Source organism: Plectropomus leopardus, chromosome 9 (assembly GCF_026936395.1).
Source record: "Plectropomus leopardus strain MGB_pleo_1.0 chromosome 9, ASM2693639v1, whole genome shotgun sequence".
Lineage (NCBI taxonomy): Eukaryota > Metazoa > Chordata > Actinopteri > Perciformes > Serranidae > Plectropomus > Plectropomus leopardus.
The window spans coordinates 15,560,235-15,582,573 of NC_142184.1; the positions used below are offsets into that span (position 1 = coordinate 15,560,235).

The 22,339-nt window shown below is 41.2% G+C and overlaps 1 protein-coding gene and 1 long non-coding RNA gene across 3 annotated transcripts in view; one reads left to right on the plus strand and one right to left on the minus strand.

Moving 5' to 3' along the window:
• The window catches only part of LOC121946457 (uncharacterized), a 51,834-nt gene extending 29,495 nt beyond the window's left edge, over window positions 1-22,339 (plus strand). Inside the window, exons 3-10 of one of the 2 annotated variants that reach the window (XM_088082065.1) lie at window positions 6,290-6,498; window positions 8,646-8,700; window positions 8,850-8,940; window positions 9,056-9,483; window positions 9,834-10,010; window positions 12,311-12,472; window positions 14,988-15,122; window positions 18,633-22,339. In XM_088082065.1, the coding sequence (XP_087938191.1) occupies window positions 6,371-6,498; window positions 8,646-8,700; window positions 8,850-8,940; window positions 9,056-9,483; window positions 9,834-10,010; window positions 12,311-12,472; window positions 14,988-15,122; window positions 18,633-19,133 (1,677 nt within the window). In that variant the 5' untranslated portion in view covers window positions 6,290-6,370 and the 3' untranslated portion in view covers window positions 19,134-22,339. The remainder of the gene's footprint in view (window positions 1-6,289; window positions 6,499-8,645; window positions 8,701-8,849; window positions 8,941-9,055; window positions 9,484-9,833; window positions 10,011-12,310; window positions 12,473-14,987; window positions 15,123-18,632) is intronic. The other variant, XM_088082066.1, reaches the window with a different exon arrangement.
• On the minus strand, window positions 587-6,330 carry LOC148188708 (uncharacterized). Its single transcript, XR_015777476.1, has 3 exons — window positions 6,193-6,330; window positions 5,310-5,396; window positions 587-2,471 (listed from the first exon to the last, which is right to left on the minus strand). It is a non-coding gene; the product is annotated as an uncharacterized LOC148188708 (long non-coding RNA).

The window sequence follows — 22,339 nt, forward strand, 5'->3', positions numbered from 1 at the left end:
ATGATTACATCAAGCATTAACAATTTATAACAACTCATGATTTAATTTAAAATGTAAGTGTCTTCCCTGAGATGTAACTAAAATCAGGTTATTTTTAAACCTAAAAAATGTCCCACTTTTAGGATATTTTCAGTCAAAAGCACCATTCACACATCTCTTGGTAATTTATTACAAATTTGAGTACCTAATTAAACAGATCTAAAGTAAAAACCGTAACAGCAAGAAAATTCAATCTTTTTGCAGCAGAAGGCTAAGGTTTTCTGTCCTCCGTGTCATCACACCATGCCCTTGTGATGACGTCATTGCTCTACGTTCCCTGAGGTGAAAAAACGTGCGGTGAAGCCAGAGGCATGAATGATGAATCCATCACAACGCCTTTGCACTCTGCTTGTAAAAGTGAGCATATCTCAAAAACTAAATAATTTACATAGTTAAGATAACTTATAGAGTGTTAAAAAATATTAGTTTATGTTTCTACATTTAAAAGTCATTTGGATCAATATGTTTTATGTTTTTACCTTGTAAAAGTCATGAGAAAAGTCATTTTTTAAATCATTTTTTAATGAAATGATTCCAATACTTTCGTCAGTCATTGTGATTTATTGACTTACATAATGTTTTAACTTAGGCTGTGCAAATTTCAGGGTGATGAGGCATTTGAATATACTTCAAGAGATGACATCACAATAAGCAAAAATACAAATGTAGGCACTGACGGACCATTTCTATTGCAAAGAGTTTAACAGATGACACATTAAAAACACTGCAATATGTATTCTTTATATTATAATATTATAATATCAGGGTCTGTTAAATCTTGTTAGAAAAAAAAAAACATTTTTGCGGGGATTTAATTGACATGTGATGAGGTCTGACAGACCTCAAAGAAAACCAGCAAACATGTATGCTCTGCTGAAAGACTAATTGACCAATAGATCAGAATAAAAAGTGAAACACTGCATAGATGTAAACATGCGTAAATCCTTTCTACCAGTGTAGGCACAAAACACTAAAATGAAATGGGGTCTGTCTAAGCCGAGAGCTTAAAATTAAGGATATAAACCTCTAATTGTCTCCAAAACTGTTTTTAGGGCACATGAAAATTGAGCTGATTTTCTTTTCAACAGTCTATTTTAAGCATAACTGGGAGTAGAAACTACAATTAGCTTTTGTTGAGCAGATATTGCATAATAAAGAGGCTGCAGAGTCTGTTGGAATCTCAGTTATACATCTGAGGGTTAAACCGTCTTTTGCCTTCACTTTTCATTGTGCAATCCAAAGATCGCAGCTAGATTTGCAACAGTGTGGCGTTTTCATGCTGGCGTGCGTGTGTTTTTGTTCTGTGCCGTGTGTGATCTCAGAGACACAGAGGAAACCTTCCACCCTGTGGTTGCGCTGCACCGCTGCATCCTGCCTGCTGCTCTGCCAGATCTGCTGCTTGCATCCGCCCCTTGACGCGTCTTCGCAGCTCCCAGTTTGACCTCATTATCGCCCATCGTTACCGTCTGTATTAGTAGCTGCACCCTACATCATCATCACAGACATCTTTATTATAATCACAACCAGCAGCAGCAGGCATCGACGGGGCTATCACCGTCACCGTCATTACTCTCAATATGCTGTTATTGTCATTGTCATTTTACTCGTGATGTTTCTGAAACGAAGACAGATGCTGGAATAAACACTCTTGCACCCTAACTGTGTGTCACTGTCGAGCGTGCTGCAGGGGCGTTGTGCATCGTGCACGAACTGCCTCTCCTCCTCCAGAGTCTTGTTCACCACTTGTGAGCTTCACATACTGTTAAGTATGCCTCTAGACATGTGCTCCCATCCTTCATTGTGTTCGTTGGTGGTTCAGAAATGCAGCTCTTGTATGTGTTTCTCCTCTGAATATTTCAGAAGGGGGCTGACAAAATGCAGGCAGAAACAGACCGCTGATGACCTCCTTCTCATCGCCGCCTCCTTTTTTTTTTCTCCCTCTCCCTCTCTCTCTCAGCCCCCCCCACGCCCTCCCTGTGCTCATCACACATTCTCCCAGGCTTCCCCGCTATTTCTCTCACTGTCTTCATCTTCTTTCGTCTCATCACTCGCTTTTCTCTCTTCCCTCCCCCACTGTTTATCACACCCTCCCCTCCTCGTTCCTCCTTCATGATTCTAGCGTGCTCCCCTTTTTCTCCGTCTTCCCCCGGTTTCTTGCATCTTCTCCCACCTGTCTGTCCTTTCATCCCACTCATTTGCTCCTGTGTCTCATCACCCTCTCTCTCTCACCCTTCCCTTTCATTCACCCTGTCTCCTTCTCGTTTTGTCCTCTCTCCACGGCGTTGCTCTCCGTCTGCCTGCCTGCCTGTCTGTCTATTCCATAAAGGGCTGTCTGAGGCCTCTGCTCTGCTAATTCATTCGCTGTGCATCGCCTCACATATCTGCAGGGTCAGGCAGACAGACAGAGAAAGAGAGAGAGTAGGAGAGGAGATCTGGAGGAAGAGAGAGGGAGAGGGACCAAGAAAAGAGGACATGGAGGGAAAAAAAGATGCAGTTTTATCTCCAAGAAACAGAAAGCCAGAGCCAGATCCTGTGGTGGTATATTCCAAAATCTCTCTCTCTCTCTCTCTCTCTCTCACACACACACACACACGCACACACGCACACACACACACACACATAATATATATACAGTAGCTTGCCATGACCTCCTTCTGCTCACTGCTTGCTTTGTCATTTGGGTCCCTGACGTTCTGCTTTCTGTCTAATCTAATACGTAAACCACATTGCTGCCATTGTCTCTTTTCATAAAGGAATGTACGGCGTGTGTAAGTGTATGCATGTGTGTGCTGGGCAATGTGTAGGGCTGTGAGTGCAGGTATTGACAACTGTTCCTAATTCCAAATGTCTTGTGCCAATAAATCAGTAATTGTAAGATAAGATAATCCTTTATTAGTCCCACAGTGGGGACATACTTTTACCACAACCTGAACATGTTCTCTGTTCAAGTGACATTTTGGACGCGATTCTCACGGAGCTGTTTGCACCAGCTCTTTTTAAGTTAAATTTTAGCCTATTTATAACATAGATGTTTTCTTAGTGGATATTTGTTTTTAAATTGAAACAGATTGTAGTCTACAAATTAGGTTTTATGTTGAGATTACTTCATGTTTACACAATGCCAGGTGTTACTTCAGGGGACTCCCTAAAAACTTGGTATTTCACCCGAGGTTGCTGTCCTACGTCCTACATCACAGTGTTGTGTCACTGATGTTAGAGTGCAGCCTTAGGGTCATCTTGTCACTTTTTGGATAAGCTTGCAAAACTTAAAAAGATGTTTATTGATCTAATCTTTCTTTTTAGTCCCGAGATCCAGCCTACAGGAGACCTCACGTCTAACTGTAACTTCAAAAAGAGTTTTTTGGTTTTTTTTTTTAATTGCGATTATCAATCTTGCTTCTTTTACTACTGGTATGACTGTACCAGTGGTTAAACTTTGCTGCAGAATGTCATAGTCATAGCCAAAGTCATATTATTACCTGATAAAACTCATAACATTATGAGACAAAGTCATAGATAAAAACTGGAAAGTTGGTAACGCTATAAAACGCAACAAGGAAAAGTTTTACTCCATCAGATAAGATAGATGAATGGTTAATGTATGAGACCTTCATGCTGGTTTTGGGGTTTGAGTTCAGCCATGGTCTGTACTTTTTCAATTTTTTTTAGACTTTAGTAGTCAGGATGAATACAGCTTGTGAATGGACACTTAATGCTCTTGTGAATGGACACTTAATGCTGAAACTTTTACTTAAGTTACATTTTCAATGCAGGACTTTTACTTGCAACAGTATTTATACAGAGTGATATTGCCACTTTTAATTAAGTAAAAGATCTAAGTAGTTTTTCCACCACTTGCTAAAATATTTATATGTACTGCCAATACCACTACGATTAAACAAGTCATATATTCAACAAAAGCAAGTCAATTAAGAACACCATTGGAATCAACCAAAACATGGAGTACCAGTGGAATCAGTGTGCATGTGACTCAATGTTGTAAGGTGCATAAACGTAACCGAAGGACACCTGAGGTAACACTGCTGTCCTCACACCTGTACTGAACAGTAGCTGCCTCACAGACAGTTAATGTTGAGGCAGCCTTTTCTCCCTTTCAGATGTTAAAGTCTGCGTGTTCTGACCACAGTATGCAGGGTACGTTTGGTGAGTTCTTGCATCTACAGAGAGGAAATAAAATAAATGTTTTTCTATGATCTACTGTTACTGACCACCAGTTGGTTGTCCTGGAAATGCAGAAATACATAGTTAAGAACAGGTCTTTTAGTTACACTGTAACGTTTTATGTACAATAACATAAAGCCCTGGACTAACAACTTAAAAATATAACTTAAAAAAATAAAACATGGGACTTGAATCCCAAAATCCCAGTTTAACATCCTGTGACTAAACCCCTCGGCTACCACTTCACCTAAGGAGGAGGGAGATCAGGATGACTGTGCATAACTGTTTGGCTTTAATCTGTGACTTTTCTTTTCCTCAAACATGACAAGTTTAATCTCATTATACCATTACTTTTTTCTTGTTAATTGACATGCTTAATCTCGTAGTATTATGAATTTTCCCTAGTAAATTTATGAGTTTAATCTCGTAATATTGTGACTTTTTTTCTTGTAAATTTATGAGTTTAATCTTGCAATGTTATTACTTTTTTCTCAATTAATACTTATTCAATTCTTTTTTTCCAATATGGCTCTAATCCTCCTTGGTAGATTAAAATGTAGTTACCTGTCACGTTATTTTGTACATTTGAATATTTTTTAAACTAATAGTATTTTCCCGTTGATGCCCGGACCGACCCGTTCTCTGTTAACTCCTCGTTGTTCAATTGTGGAAATTATTGTGTAATTGAACTAGATGTGAAATGGCAACAAACTATGTTTGTAAACACAAAGTTCAGCAAACTTTTAAAGCAGCTGTAATACTATTTAGTACATCTTAAGGGATTGTCATCCTTTTTAAAACCCCTTAAACCACACAGATAACTAATTAAAAACCCCAGAATACGAAAGGTGGAAATTTAATTTCAAGCCAGAAAACATGTCTCTGAGGGTTTCTAAAACCTCTCAAACTAAGCTGGATCGTCTTCAGGAGCACTGTTGTAATACATATACTGTTGGGTTATTCATTTCACCACACTTTCAGAGCGCAGAGCGTATTCTGGGCACGCCCGAAGTAGCAGAATGCCCAACGCAGTAAAAGTGAAACCTAATCATTGAATGTGCTGGGTCTGAAAGTTTGCATTTACTCACCTCTGCAGCTGCTGCTCCTCTCATCCATCTATCAGATCTGATCAGCTCTGAGCAGCTCTGATCAGATTAACCAATCGATTATCCACTCTAAAATAAAGATATACCATGTAAATAAGACACTTAAGATGTATCAGTAGTAGTCTATTTTGTTTTGTTTTTTTGGCTTTGGACAGAGCCAGGCTCTCTAGTTCCCCGGGCTTTCCTTATACTAGGCCAGACTCCTGACTCCAGCTGTGTGCACACATGAAGTTGGTGTCTGAGTTCTCATTTTCAGAAAGTACGCAATTAAGCTTATTTCCCCAAACTACCAAACTACCTCTAACAAATATAGTGCTCTCTGAGCACAAGCACACAAATCTATCTAAACTAATCCCATAGTGTGGAAACAGCATGCAAATGTTTGCCCCTGTGTGTCAGAGACATATAAGTATTTGGGGTGAAAGTGCTTGTTTGTAGTACAACGCTCCCTACAAGATAAACCACTGTTTAAAACATTGAAAATCTTGTAGTGAGCCACTGTTGATTGGAGGAAAAAAATAAGACAGCACTCTGCCAGGAAATGAAGTGTAGCAGCGGTGGATCTGGCCCTGCCGACAGTGAGACACTACTCTGGGGAGCAACGGCTGGTTTTTCCTGTAAAACTAACACAAGAGTCTCTCTGGCTAGTCAAATGAATGTTACGGTATCATTTGATCTTTTTTTAACAACAAAAAGAAAGAGTGTGATGAAACCTTTTTTGGCATGCTCATTCTGGCTGCCTTGTAAGGTGTTCTATTTTCTGTGCATTATTCTGCTAGTGAGTCAAAAATAGAAACTGATATGTCAAAAAGAGACAGTGACAAAAAGCCAGAGGCAAAGCAAGCACGCACACACCATTTCTTACCTCGCTCTCTGCAGCATTTCTTCATTTCTTATCTCTCATGTCACTCATATGTTGTATCTTTTTCTTGTCTGTCTTCCTCTGCCCTTTATTTTTGCAGGTTTTCCTGAGCAGACGGTCTGTGTGGCAGAGTTTGAGCTCGTGTGGTAAAGAGTGAGTTAAGCGAGAGGGAGTGGGTGTCATGGATGAAAGTGAAGAGACAAACCCTAACCCTACCTACCAAAACTTGCTGCTCCTGGGAGCCATCGCGGCGGCGTCTGCCTTTGTGGTCACCATCCTTATTGTCCTCGTCTGCGTTGGCTGCCAAAGGTAAGAGGACGGTCACATGAGTTGAAATGTGAGAGAAAAAAATAGAGGACAGACTGGAGTAAAAAAAGAGAACAGCCAGAGTTTTATCATCTCAGCTGCCAGCTCTCCTTGCCCTCCCAGATCACTCTCATCATCCACTCCTTCTTTTATGTGCCTCTACTTCTTCTGAACTCTTCTCCTCCCTTCTTTCTCTTCCCTCCATCCGTCCTCCCCGTCTCTTTTATCCCCCGCTCTGAGCGGAGTGGCAGTAATGAATGTTAATGGCTGCGAGTGTCAGATCAGATGAAATGATGTTTACAGGACACTGAGGAGACAGGCCAGAGTCAGAGCAGCCTCACGTCACCCCTCTTAAACAGACTCCTCAGCAGGCAAAAGCAATGGAACACCCCGCGGTTTAAAGAGGATCAGACTTTGAGCCAGGCAAGAGCAATAGAACAGACTATGGTTCTTTTTTTATTTATTTGCAGAACCCTCAGGGACCAATCAGAGGCTGCACTGTGGCTTTGTTGCCATGGGATACACAGATAAGGATGTAGAGAAATGTCAAACCAGCTCATGTCATGGAAATAAAACCACACTAAGAGCTAAAGAATATATGCCCTCTGATGGATGTTGGAGTTGCAGACCAGTTCAAACTCACTTTGTCACGTACACAAACCATAGATCCCTGAAAAGACAGTCCGTCAATTTCCTGCTATTGATTTAAGAAAGACCCCTCCTGCATTGGTGCTTTTAGCATCAGAGTATTACAGTAGAGATGTTGTAAGATAGTAGTTTAAACTCGCAAAAATAATTGTTGCCATTCTGTACACGTTTTCATCCCTTCATGTCATTTTTACCTTAATCACCCTCCTGTGCCGTGTTATCATGAACATCTCCAGGGGGAGCTGTCCTCACCTTATCACGGTCCCCTCTGGGTATGATGGCCATATGTTTGTGCGAATGGGATTGAGTTCCAGCTCACTAGAGGAGACAATAGCTAGCCCCAGTGACATAGATCTGTCACACAACTGACCCTGACTCTTTCATACATTCAGATTAGATCATATAAGAGAGGTAAGATAAGATATAATAAGATTTCCAGAGGGAAATTGCTGTGCAGTGGTTTCATTACAAAGTTAAAAGAGTGCTGATATACAATGACTAAAAATAGCAAAGTAGAGAGCAACATATAACAATAACAAACAAAATATATATCAAATATGACAGTAAATATAAACAAGATAAAGGTAAGGTGCAATATGCAAGAACTTGCTCAGTTAGGTGCAAAATATAAAAATTAGCTAACAATAAGGTGCAAAATATAAAAACTATATAAAATTAGCTAATTTAGGGTGGAAAATGAAAAAAATAACTTGCAGTAGCATAGAAAATATAGAACTAGCTATTAGTAAAGGACAAAATATAACAAAATAGCGGTAAGGTGCAAATAGGCACAACCAGTAAATACAAACAATGCCACAAACATGTTATCAGAATGAATGATAATCAATGATTCAGATATATTTTCAACATTCCTGCACGTTTGCAAAGCAGAAATGCTATTTTAGCACAAGTAAATATCTAACATTATGTGTGATGCAGATTCTCAACCTCCAAAGTGAGAGAAAGTGGATGGGGGTGGTAGAACAATTCTCAAATTCACACCTGCACCCAGGAGCTTTAGTCATCTTAGTTCATCTCGTCACTCTTTCACCATATCAACGGTTTCCTATAGCTACAGCCGCCTCCAGGGCTCCACAACTCTGGATACATTTGTTGCACACGACTAAATCCACACTGAGATGTTTTCTTTTAAAATGCATCACTATTGCAACTAATACCAGAGGATAATCAAGTAAAATGGCAAAGGGAAATAGCATGGAGGAAACAACACAATAATAATGTGAGTTTGTTTGGTCTTATCATGAAAAGATTAAAAAAAAAAGAAGAAGCACAAAAGTTTCTCAGTGAAGGACATTCTCCGCTTCGGCAAAATCCTGAGTCATGCTGCACTCATTGTTCGACTCGGCTCTTGCTCTTAACCAAGGACTTTCATGCCCTAACCAGAGTCGGATGCTGATAGTATCTATCTGCTCTGAGTGTGTATATGTTCTCTCTCTGTCCACCGGCTCCTGATGACCTTCCTCACTTTGATGTTGTGTCAGAAAAAGCAAGAGCAAGCACCCCCCAGCCGGAGAGAAAGGGACATCTGTAAATATGGTGAGACATGCTTTCATTTTATTCCCTCTCTCTCTCGTCTCCATCTCCCTCTGCTCTCCTCCACATGTCCTTTCTCCCTCTTCTATATACAGATGCACATGTTTTATGCCTTGTTGTAACACGTTTGTGTGTGTGTGTGTGTGTGACAGCAGGGTACCCTTCGACACCCAAAACTGAACTCCATGAGCAAATCTGACACCAGGCTGCATGAAATCAATCGCTTTCCCTGCAATGGAAACTGTAAGTGATGAGTTTGTGTATGATATACAACCCTGAGCTGTTTCACTATTTCAATCCTGCCCTCTCCACCGCTTTCTTTCTCTCCTTCCTCTTCCTCCTCCTCTTCTCGGTGCAGCTGTTAGCAAGAGCCGTCCAGCCAGTATGGACCTCCTGCTTCTCCACAGCCGGCGCTCCCAGACAGACCTGAGGCCCTCCCATGGGCGCCAGCTTCCCCAGATCCCCACCAGTCCCCAGGGATCAGGCCAGGGGGGAGGAGGGGAGACAGGAGGAGATGGGGGAGGTGGAGGAGGTGGAGCTGGAGGAGGAGGAGGGGAGGCTAGAGACCACACTTACACCGAGGTGGGCATACGGAACAACCCCACTCCCACCCACTGCCTGGATGACGGCTTGTATGAAAGCGTAGGTGTTCGAGAGGGTGACGCAGGCCCCAAAGTACCCTCTGCCCCGCCACCCACATCAAACAACACCCCAGCTACAGTCAGAGCTGCACAGAGCCCCCCAGCTCAGGCCAACGGAGCTCGCAATGGGAACGGAAACGGGAATGTACGTAGATATACACACATCTGAAACTGTGAGCTTAAATTATGATTTTAATGTGAGACACCTCATGGGACTGGCCTCACACAGTGATTCACATTTATGAGACAGAAAATTCTCCACACATGTTAGCCTGTGCTGCCTGCAGAAAATGAAAGTGATAGCAGCAGTATTTTAGTGAGACAGCTATAACAGTTATTCCTTGTTTTCTTGTAAATGGCATGAATCATCATCTTGTGTATATCAGCCAGCTGTGCCTTGTTTGTGGTCCTTTGCATCATGACAGTAATTTGTTTGAAACTGACATGTCTGGATATACAAAGACAATAATGTTTCTTTGTCTTTTTGTCTCACAGGGTGGCAGAGGGAACGGCCGAGGGAACGGCAGAGGGAATGGCGCCATTAACGGGCCGATGGCAGGGAGAGGTAATGGTGCGAGCGGGGTCAACAGGTCCCCTCTGTCTTCTGTAAACTCCCTGGCCATCCAAGATCCAACTGCAGCGGAGTATGCCTCCATACGGAAGTTCAGAAAGGTAACAGTGTTTCAAATTAAAGATTACTGTATTTGTCTCTAGGGAAATGTTTCTTTAACGTTAAGACTGACATAAAAACACAAACATAGTGCAAAACAGTGTATATTACAGACATGAAGACTGCCTCTAATTTTACACCCTCCTTATTTCCTGAGTTTAGGAAATTTGCTGCTAAAGGGATAAAATAGTTTTTATACCTATTCATGTATATCCTCCTGTATTTAAAAGAGATCCTACAACATCTACCAGTTGGAAGTAGTTTGTATTCTGAAAACTGGATATGAGAGGGGTCTGCAATAATTTTCTTTGCATTTTTAACTGTTGTCTTTTCAGAGAGCATTTGAAGGGGGGGCATGCATCTTTCTACCAATCACAGTGTGTTTACATTTCTATCAGTTATTAGGATGAAAGAGGTATTGCTCCTCGTATTTATTCTGTGAAATGACTAGTTTTATTTCATGTACACTGCAATGATACTGTAGCATGTTTGACAAGAAGTCCAACGTGGGCTTTAACAAAAACAGACATGTCACTGTATTCTACAGGTGTGTTGTCACATGGCATGGTCTAAAAAAGAATACCAGAAAACCAAGATTATTATACTTAACTGAAACTAAACTAAAACCTAAAACTAAATGTGGAAAAAAACATTTTAGTTAACTGAAAAAAAATCATGAAAACTAGACTCAATAAATAAAAACAATGAAAACTAACTAAAACAATATGGTGTACTTACAAAAATAACTAAACTAAAATTAAACTTTACAGAAATGTCTTTAGTTTTAGACTTGGCCAATTTGGTCAAGTTTGTCAACACAACAATCACAAGGAGGCATTGGTGCATATGTTTATTGAGACTGGGATATCCACATGACTGTGAGTCAATGGCCTTCACAAAGTGATGTGTTTTTGTGTGATACATATTGTGAACTTCTTGAATCTTGCCCCTGACAAATAACCCAACATATTATAATTTTAAAAAAACTAATACTGAAACTACTGAAAACTAAACTGAACATTTTCAAAAAATAAAAACTAATCTGTAATAAGCAAACCCTGGGAACTAACCAAAACTAACTAAATTGAAAAAAACAAAACTATGTACAAAACTATAGTGACTTTGATAGTTCACCTAGTTTTTTGTCATTTCTGAAAGCTGTGTGACTAAATTCGATAGAATTTGTTTAGCAGGTGTGTCGGCGTGACGGTTGGTGTTTATCTCTCATGTTATGTGATGATATCTAAAGTTGCTAAAGTAGGTGTTTGTGTGATGTTAATCAGTCTGAAGAAAGGCAGTGGGCTCTGACTAATACCATCAGTTTTGGATAAAAACAGAGAATTGCAACAGAGTTTTTCAGTGGTAAAGGGTGGTAACAAGAGGCCACACAACAGCATGACTTTAGAGGAATAGTTAGGTTGGGGATAATGTACAGTGAGCAGGTCATTATTGCACAATTAAACCTGAATGATGCAGGTATTGAATCTTGTTTTTTTTTTTTCTAATAATGACCTGCTCATTGTACATTATGCTGCTTATGACATGGCTGCTTAATAAAAGATTTCAATTCTACACAAAATATAGCCTGTGCTTGATAAGACAAGATCGGATGAAAATTAAATGATAACAACAAAAAAAGAAGAAAAAAAATGCAATAATAACTGAGAGAAGATAAACAAAAACAATGTGGTTATAATACAGCATACACTTTAACAAGAAGATTAGTAAAATTAACCCAAATTTAAAGCAAAATTAAAAACATGGGGTGTTTAATTTTCTTTAGAAAATATTTTATTGATTTAAAAAGGATTTTATTGCTGCTGCCAAGCATCTATGATCAGAGATGTGTCTATAGTAACAGCCCATCATTCATAGCAGCAGTCTGCTATTCAGGAATAACTGTTTGCAAATTGTCATAATTACACAATTAGAATCAAGTATTCAACGAAGCTTTGTAATAAAGTTGGGATGCTGTACACCGTGTTGAAGGTGTAATAGAGATGGTCACTGTTTGCCAAACCTTAAAAAAAGCTCACATTCAAGCTTGTCTGTCACCAAAGAAAACTATTAAAATTCATCAACATTGCACTATAACCTGCAGCACATCCTATTTGCTTTTAGTTGAAATATAGAGGTGAAAAAAGTCAGCAAATATCAACTTATAATGTCCTGCAAATCTGTTAAATTCACTTCTCTGACATGCATGAGAAGTCCACATTAACTTGATTATGTGGACTTTTTACTGTATTCTTTGACTGAAAATGTCTCTCCAATGTTTTCACTGGTGACTAAAAACATCAAGGTCGACAAGACAAACAGGAAGGAAAATAACGGGGCCGACAGCCAGTCAGACAGCCAATCGAGTGTGAGTGATTCACCCTCTACAGCTCCTCCTCCGCTCCATCGCAGTCAGGAGTTTCCGCGGAAAGCCCTGGAGCCGTTCCACCTGCACTCCTTCCCAAAGGTACAGCAATCATTGGATCAATATGTTCTGAATCAAGCTTTATGTACTGTACCAGCCAACCAGCCACTTTTCCAAACTGTGAGTCTGTCTGAGCACCACTAGAGGGCACTGTCCACAAACAAAACGCTCTTTATATTCAGACTCGGGTTGATATTTCTTGTCTCTCGATGTCTTCTTGTTGGATTTTATCGCACATTTATATTTTATCATCAATAGTCAGTGTACTAATAAGAATATTTTTAATTTGATTAAAAAAATCCAGAATTAACACACGTTTTTTAAGATTATGTCTTAGATTTTTATGTTCATATCACATAGTAAGAGTTGTATGTGCCAGCTGGGATGTGATTATAAACAGTCATGGCCACAGATTAGGGCAGTTCTGAGAGGGAAATACGGGGACAATGATCGGATGGTGATCAACCTTTCCTGTGGGTTTGCTGGCACACATATCCATTTTCCATGTATGTACATGAGTGTGTGTGTGTGTGTGTGTGTGTGTGTGTGTGTGTGTGTGTGTGTGTGTGTGTGTGTGTGTGTGTTTGACGGAGCATAAAACAGGTGACCTTGTTTTTTTCTTGAATGATTTTAAAAGGTTTATGTTGTTGTTTAAAACATTTTCTCTTGGCTGTGGAAGTCATGCCAGTTGTTGACCTGCACTTTCAATCTTTTCTTTGTAAATCCTCGATAGTGTGTGTGTGTGTGTGTGTGTGTGTGTGTGTGTTTTTGCGAGTGGGTGTGAGTGTATGTGAATGTTTGTGTGTGTTTCCTCAGGCCATTTGCCTTCTTGCAGTGTGCTGCGCAGCACGGTATTAGAGTGGCCAGCGTAAAGAGTGGAAGGATGGATTATGTAAGAGCTTGGCTGGCTGCCAAGCTGCCTGTGTGTGTGTGTGTGTGTGTGTGTGTGTGTGTGTGTGTGTATGTGTGTTCCCATTGAATCTATCAGCAAGTCTATCTAGAAATGGCCTAACAGGTAGCCAGCAGCCAGTGTGGGGATAAATAATGTTCACATATTGAAGCCATTTACTCTGCCCCGGCTTCTATTACTCACTCTCACTGCACAGGAGGAGCTTATAAAAGTTTAATCATCCTGGGTCGCATGTGCACGCACCACTACATTCTTTCTAATTGTTTTTTAATTGGTTTGAATCACCAGTGGTACATGTTTGGTTATTGTTTCATTATGAAGTCTATTTTAAAATAGGATCACCAGCAGTGATAAAACTAAGATGAAAGAAAATGCAAATACAATACAAAACTTAATAAAAAGCACATTTTGAGGAGTATTTATTAAAATGACCTTTACCAGCAAAGTTAAATGGTGGTTATGTTTCTGCTGCATTTGTTAGTGGATATGTCTGTCATTAGAATATATTTCACTGAATAGATTTGCTTAAAACTTTGTGGGAAAGTTAGTCACAGACCAAGGAGGGACTGATTAATTCTTCTGGAAAATTCAGCAACTGAGCAGGCATTCAATGACACTTCCATAGTATAAGCCATCTAGTAATTTTAACATTTTTTAATTCTTTAAAGGGTCATTTCACCCTAAATTAAAAAAATGCATGCTTTTTCTCCTACATGGAGTGCTATTTATCAGTGATCATTGCTATCAGTGATATGGTTGGTGGATTATCTTGAAAGAGACATTGCTGTGATTTTTTTCAAATGTATTTTTTGGCACACAAGCACCACAAGCTGATTGCCATCTAGTTCCATTATATTATTGGAGAGAAGGCATACGTCTCCAATTCAGACCAAAACAATCTAGATTGATAAATAGCACCACAGGTAAGAGGAACAAATATGTATTTTTGATTTGGGGTAAACTGTGTCTTTAAGTGCAGTTATTTTTAAAAAGATACAGAATTCATTTTCATAGCAACGGTAGCATTAAGGCTGTGGCAACAAAGTAAATGTAATAAGATATCTGTTGCATTTGAGTCCAGTTAGGAAGTGGTGCCAGCTGAGAGGATCATTTCCACTGCCCACTCTCTTTTTGACCACAGTGCCACTTGCTGATTCGTTTATTTGGATCTTGACAGGAAAGCTCCCTGCCGAGAGCAAAACGGAGTGAAAAGCCAGATCATTTAACATGTTGAGATATTGTAGAAATAGAGCTATCTATCCTAAAACAGCTTTAGAACTGACACTTTTATGACCATAACTGTGTTTAGTCAGTAATTTTGATCACAGCAGTGCTGACCAAATTTGATAAAAGCAGTCCGCATTAATCCCACAGTGCAAGTGTGTTATCCCTCCATGAAATCATGACCTCTGACCTGCAAAACAAATTCTTGCTCTTTTTCTGCACAATTTGCTCATGCTGTGCGACAGGGTCACTGTGCACCAATTAAAAAGAATACACACACACAGTCAGACACAATGCAACACGACTTTTCATACGTGTAAAAACATGTTTTCAAACTTGCCAGTCCTGCTTCATTGTGTGATTTACTTGTGACTTCCACATAATAATTGCAATACTTGCTCTTCAATTGATGTTATTTATTAGGAGGCGGTGTTCATGGGAAACGGGGAGCAGTACATCTGGAAGCCTCCAGAAGAAGATGACATCATCACCTTGCATCCACCTCCAATCCGCGGAGACAGCATACAGGGGCATCCGTCTCCCCCAACTGCAAAGGAGGTAGTATACGTGTGTGTGTGTGTGTGTGTGTGTGTGTGTGTGTGTGTGTGTGTGTGTGTGTGAGACTACAGGCAGACAGACAGGTCTCTGATTTGTGACTGCTGTGTTTACTGATCGGGGCGCCCATCTGATTGGGTGCGCCGTCATAACATCGCTGCCCTGTGACCTGCCTGTCATACCAGGTTTCTGCTTTCAGCCAGAGGTTGCGTTACATGGACCCAGCATCCCCAACCCCCCTGCCTGAACCCTGACCCCAATCTCCCAGCCCCCCACTCATCTATTTGTCTCCGTCACACAGCTCACCAGACGGCATCAGCATCACCTGCTGACAATTAATAGAGGTGTTTGGTAAAGGTTAGCCGTCTTGCCTCGTCAGCCCACGCAGGCAGAATGTGATGAGCCCTGACTGGGATGCAGGCTACAAACTGACCTACAAATGAATAGATGTATGGTGGAGTCTGTCTGGTAGTGTGAGAGGGAAGTCTGCACTCAGAAATCATGTCACAGACCCCACCACATCTGTTTACAACCCCCACTACTCCACTATCAGCCCCCCACTCGTCACTCTCCGCTGGACACAGTTTAACATCCTGAGAGTGACAAGCAGTTGGGGAACTTTGGGCATGCCCCGGGGGCTGGGGGAAGTTAATCTGAGTGGATGGAGGTGTGTCCCCAAAAAAGATCACTGTCTATTATTAGTCTTTGTTTGGCTCAGCGTCCCTTTTTATTATCATTATCATCAGCTCAGGGGAGTCTTTTTTCCTATTAGTGAGTTTGCTTCAGGGTTCCCAAAATCATGACAACCTTGAAAAATCATGGAATTTCCAAAGTTACATTTTCCAGGCCTGGAAAAGTCTTGATATTGGTAAAAATCATTGAAAGTTTTGAAAAAAAAACATAATAATGTGTTGTGTGTAATAAATTAAAATACATTAATGTAATTTAAAGGTGAATTTATTTTCTGTAGCTGATGACGTGTGACAATGTTGTGACAAGCAAACCATGCCTTACAAACCCACGTTATCTTTTAAAGAATGTGTTGCCTTTTACTGCTTTTCTATTTTTTTTTTAAGAAAATGGGTTTGGAAGGCATTTTTTTCCTTTATAATATTTTTGCAATTTGTACAGAAAACTTTTGACAAAACTTTTAGCATTTTGGGTGACTTTATTCCTTAAAAGGTGGATGGGGGTTAGGGGGCAATGTAGGAGTAAAGTAAAGCTGCAGTTTTAATCTCTTGCTAAGTTTCTTGTCTAAGCCAGTGTTGAGCCAAAGACTTTGGATACTGTATGTGGAGATTAAGGGGTTAAGTCCCCGCTGTTTGGCTCATGAGTTTAAAACTCCTCCTCTGCAAATTAGACTGGTACACAAAGCAGCTGGCCTTGAATGCACTCTGAATTCTCTCTCTCAATTTCTCTTTCTTTCTTTCAAACTTTCTTTTCAGTTTTTTTTTTCTTTTCTGTTCCAAACTTTTCCTCTCCCTTAGTCATAGTGTTTTTCCATTTGTGAGTTTGTTGTTGCCCTAACATGCCCATATACTTTGTATCCTCTGGAGTTTGTCAGTTGCAGCCGTCAAAAGGTGTTGAGTTTCCACTCCCACCTAAATCTCCTCCTCTCCTCTGGTGCTCTCTCCTTCTGCTCCACTCCCTTCGTGGCTATTAGGAGGCGCTGCCTTCCCTAGCCAATCACATTGCACAAAGCATGTCTCACCAGATGAAGATCGACTGCTAGCAGACCATTTGGAAACAAGTGTCATATTTGCTTTTCATAAAGTTGATCACATACAGATGCATCACTCATGCATACCATTGTGTTTCCACGGATAATCAATGTATGCTGAAATTAAATGTGACTTCTCGAAGAGTCAATGTGAGCGGAGAGCTAAAGCAGTATCAGAAGAGACATAACAGAAAGGAGCGCAGGCAGAGGGGAGGAGAAAAGAAAACACACAATGCACAGGCTTCCTCAACAGCTGCAGCCCAGTTTTGAAATCCCCATCATCTTGTGACTTCCTTCCTCTGCTGCACAGAGCTGCAAATTTGGTGTGCACAAATGCACACACACACACACACACACACACACACACACACACACACACACACACACACACACACACACACACACACACACACACACACACACACTGCACATTGTGTGCACACACTTGTAGCATACGCCAGGGTCTTTGTTTATCCAAAAAGGTCACACAAGAGATTTGTGGGGGCAGGGTATGTGTGTCACTTGAGGACTCTCAGACACAGGGGGAAAGAGAGAAGAGAGAGAGAGACATATGCGCAGTTAAAGTCACAGTGTTTTGCTCTTAAATCCTGCAATATAACCACCTTAACTGATTTTCTCTTATTTAAGACATATAATGTAAAGGTACCATAAAAGTGAATGCAGGGTAAGCGCACAGAAAAAAACCCTTGGCTATTGTCTCTGCGCTCTCTGGTTTCAGTTTTTTGGGAGTGGAACAAAAACAAGGCTAATCTGTGAGTGTGTGTGGGATAGAGTTTGCATAGCCAGTGTTTCACAGGGCCACTAGAGCAGAGCTGCTGGTCTGGGTGTGAACATAGAAGGTAAACATTACCATGTCCCACAATCCTTTGCTCTTGTGCTCCACTTGTGGAATTTTGACACAGAAATGCCAGAGGTCAAAGTGCTGGTTTATCCAAATTCCCAGCAACACCTCACACATGCCTTTCAGTTGTGAGTCATATCGTACATACCTCACTGTAAACACAAATGCAGGTACAGCACAGTATGCATTTACAGACTCATGCACTTGCAGATTAAGTCGCAAAAACATGTACGTATGTCTCATTCAGAGCAAATGAGATATAAGCAAAGTCCATCTCTGAAGACAAGTGAGCAGTTTTTTTTTTCAGTGAGTTGGCTGTCATCCAGATCTTTCACACCATACCCTGCTGTTCTGTTGCCAAAGCAGTTGTGGTGAAATTTTAACAGGTTCATCCACTGCACAGCTAACTCTGTCACTCTGCCTAGACCTCAACTGACTGATAACACAGTTTACTCTGTCTTATCCTACCCTGTCAAAATAGGTCAGCTTACAGCACACAGCGAACTCTGTCAACACAGGCACAAACTACTGCACACACACCCTCACAATCCATGCTCACACATTCATTTGCGCACACCAAATTAGCAGCATTGTATGTTTGATCTCATGTTCACATATTGTACTTTAATGTCTGGAATCACTGCAGACAGAAATACACACATGGAAATAGGGATGCTGCCTGTATTCATAGCTTGGTTGAGACTTAAAGGTGGGAAACATTTGATACGATGACTGTTAATTTAAATCCGAGTACAGCATGTGCAGGCAATGTATCAGTAGTGGCAACAGACATTCACTTATAGAAACAAGGGCGTGAGTGAAGCAGTCTCCTTCTATTTCAGGAGCTGCCACCCATAGGCTGTAGGATATAGCTGTACTGTAGTTCAGTGTCATTAACTGACACCATACTCTGCTTCTTGTGTCTTCTCAGATTGCAGACACCTACTCCATCGTGTGTAAAACCCAAAAGAAGAAACCTCCCATGGAAAACAATGGATCAAAGACCCTCCCACGTTCCTTCGGCGGAGGTTCCCGGGGCCGAGGCCGAGGAGTTCAGGGCCAGGCGCGTTCCCAGGAGGAGCCCTGCTATGAGCCCGTAGGAGACAGATCCTGGTCTGCGTGTTCAACGGCCGAGTCTGACCCTGCGTACGCCACGATCGACAGCCACCGGAAACGGGAGCAGGCGGGAACCAATAACAGCACAGCCGGGGGTTCTGCCACTCTGAAGAGGAGGAAGCAGACGCCGCAGCAACCTGCGGCACCAGTGCCACCTCAGGGCTCAGGACCCACCGCCCTGCCTGCTAGAGGCCTGCCTGGTGGGGAAAACTTCTATGAGACCATCAGCGATGTGAAACAAGGGGGCAACAGCTCCAGCACCACCACCATCTTCACCTTCAATGACGGGATGGAGATGTACGTCACCGGCTTGTAGCTGGCTGGAGGGGCCCACTGGTATGAAGTCATGAAAGGGACCCCCCTGTTCACCGGCCGACAGGTTGCTGTACATAGATACAAGGCCCTCTATAGACAAACAACATAAGGATCCATTTTGAGAATACATCAGGTACAAACAGGGTCTTAATCCAGGTTCAGACTTCCCTTGATTGGTCTGTACTTCAGAACCAGCCTAAGCCTAGTCCAGCCCAAATATGGACCAAATATGTTTTAACAAAAAAAAAAAAAAGATAAGAAACTGGAATATACATCTTCAACCTGCTGTGTCACTGACCATACCCACCTGTTTGTGCATCATTTTCCATAATATCTTTATTTTTATATGAACACGTACTCTTAAAAGAGTATGTGGTGAAACTCACATCCTGAGATCAGCACACACACACACACACACACACACACACACACACACACACATATATATATATATATATATATATATATATATATATATATGTATATTTAAAAAATAATGTGCATGCATTGTGCAAACACACACCTGAAAAAAGACAGAAGTAGCAAGGAATATTGTCGGTATATTGGGAGTATGAGGCACACTGATAGCTATTGTCACCCACACACACACACACACACACACACACACACACACACACACACATATGCCTCATCTTGGGGGGACTTATGTAATATAAGCAGATGGATGTCACAGAGATTTGCGGTGCTTAGCTCTCCCTGAGCAAACATCTCAAACAGGTTCTCTGTGCGCACCGGCCTGTTGCCTGGCAGACAGCATTGTGGTGCTTTGTTCAAACATAGGCCTGTTATTTGTTGGCCTGCTTTAATACAGAAGCGAAGGTTATATTCCTGATTTCACATATTGCCATCAATGTGCCCTAAACATATTATTAGCAATTATCAACAACAGCCTTCGTGATAACTATAAAAAGTGAGTTTTGCTAAAAAATGTAACCCTAAATCAACAATCCACGGTCAGATTTGACAAACAACTGCAGCCAAAGGCATGATGACACACCCCATCACACCCCCACACAGACACACACATACTTGGCAGAGTCATTCGGGGTAAAGCGATCAGGTCAGGGGCATGGAGTGGGTTGTGCAAGAATTTCCCCAGAGTGATATGGGTGACAAATTTCACAATGCAGAACCGCTGTATCACCAGGATAAATGAGAGAAGAATATATTCAAAAATAAGGAAGCGAAACAGTCTCCAAAATAACACAGGATGCTTTATCCTAAGCAGTTAATATATCATATCCTTCGAGCACTGTTAACATCTGATTTTTATGACCATTATAATTTGCACTGGACAGCCGCAGGGGCGTTCGGCTTAATTGCGCATTAACTTGCTGTAAAGAGTGTTTCTGAGCACAGTTCTGATTCGCTCTCTGGTCTCGAGTGAAATCCAGAGAGCTCCCCACAGCTCGGCAGACTTAAGTCTGGTGGTTGAAATAGCAACAGAGGGCTCAGACTCCAAGAAAAATGAAGAGCTGGGCATGAAAATTACCAGCGAGTGTCCCTTGGAAGGTTGCCCCTCACCCTCTCCCCACCCTCGTCTTCAGCCTCTGCACCAAGCTCTCCTCCATTATAAACAATGTCTCTCCCATGTAGCTTTGGGGAGCATTAAAAAAGAAAGAACAGAGGGAGAAAACACGATATTAGAGGCCTAATAAATGGGCATAAACTGCATTAGAATGAGCTCACTGTGAGACAACCATGCAAAGAGAAGACGGGTTTAGAAAGGTTAAATTTAGAAATGCTACTGTGTCGGAAAGTATGTAAAAACAAATGCACTCTGTATTTTAATGCACTGTTTAGTTTTTTACTGACAATATCATTGGTTAAATAGCTCATGCCACTGCCATGAAAACAGTATGTTTATGTTGTTGGTGCAATTTTTTCCTGCTTGATGAAAAAGTGCATGCTTTGATATATGGAGATGAAAACAAATATTGTGGTACTTAATTGGTCTCTTGTTTGTTAATCTTTTATGTTGTACTTTTTTGCCATGTGAAGCAAAGCAGCATTCCGTTTTTTTCCAAAGCAGCGACTTGGAGGAGGAAGAGAAATACAAAGATAAAGAGAAGCGACTGGGAGTTTAGAGCAGTGTTGTTTATCCTCCGCTCTGGGGGAGCAAGAAAGAGCGATAGAGGTGAGGAAGGAGAAGAAGAGCAGCTAGTGTAATGCTGAGGATCACTGCAAATGGACACAGACCCAAAGGACCCTCCCCCCCTCTGATGCGTGTTTGCGTGCATGCACACACACACACACACACACACCATCAGGCACACACACACACTGCAACATCAAGCCATGTGCGTTTCCAGTTTTGGGGATGAAGCACATTTTGCTTCCACTTTGTCAGCCCTTGCAAACACTCCCTCCCCCAGCTGTGTTCAACCTCCAATAACCGTTACAGACCTCTCTTTTCTCTGCTTCACCTCTCTCCCTCACTTTGCAGGGGAGGGGCCTTTGATGTCCAGCTCTGAGGGACTCAGGGAGTGATATAAGGGAAGGAGGAGGGGGTCAAAGTGGGGGGGTCAGTGGGTCAGGCCAATCCCAGTCTGATATCAACAATGCACCAACGGCTCAACTACTGTCTGATATGAGAAATGGCTAACAGCTGAGACGCTTAACATGCTCTGTCGAGGCCTCCGTTAGACAATGCTGGCTGGAAATCGCTATCACACTTGATCCTTTTTCTCTGGCAGTCACTTTATGTGTCACATTTTCTTTATCCTGAGAGAAAGCACTGATCTGATATATTCCGTTGAACACTGTTAACACTGATGGAGACAGATGTTCATTGCACAAAAACAGTATGATGATGTAAATACTCTGCCGCTGTTCTGATGTTGTTCCAATGTAACATACAGTATACAGTATATTTGTTTAAAAAAGAGATGGTTATCACAGACACATTGTACTTTGTGGATGCAAAATGTTTCATGCTTTCCATGCAGATACAGATGCTGTTTGTTAATTGTCCTCAGATATAATTATGGGCCAATACTGCTGTGAAAGCTGTAGCCAATGTTGTATGTTATTAAAGCACAGGGTTTAGTTTAAAAATAATGAATATAATAAAAAAATATAGTGTGACAGTGCAGATATGCAAAAGATTGTAATGTTTTATATTAACCTTCATAAAATATTAAAGTGAGTTTTTACTTTTCTAATAAAGTGGCACATTATAACGTG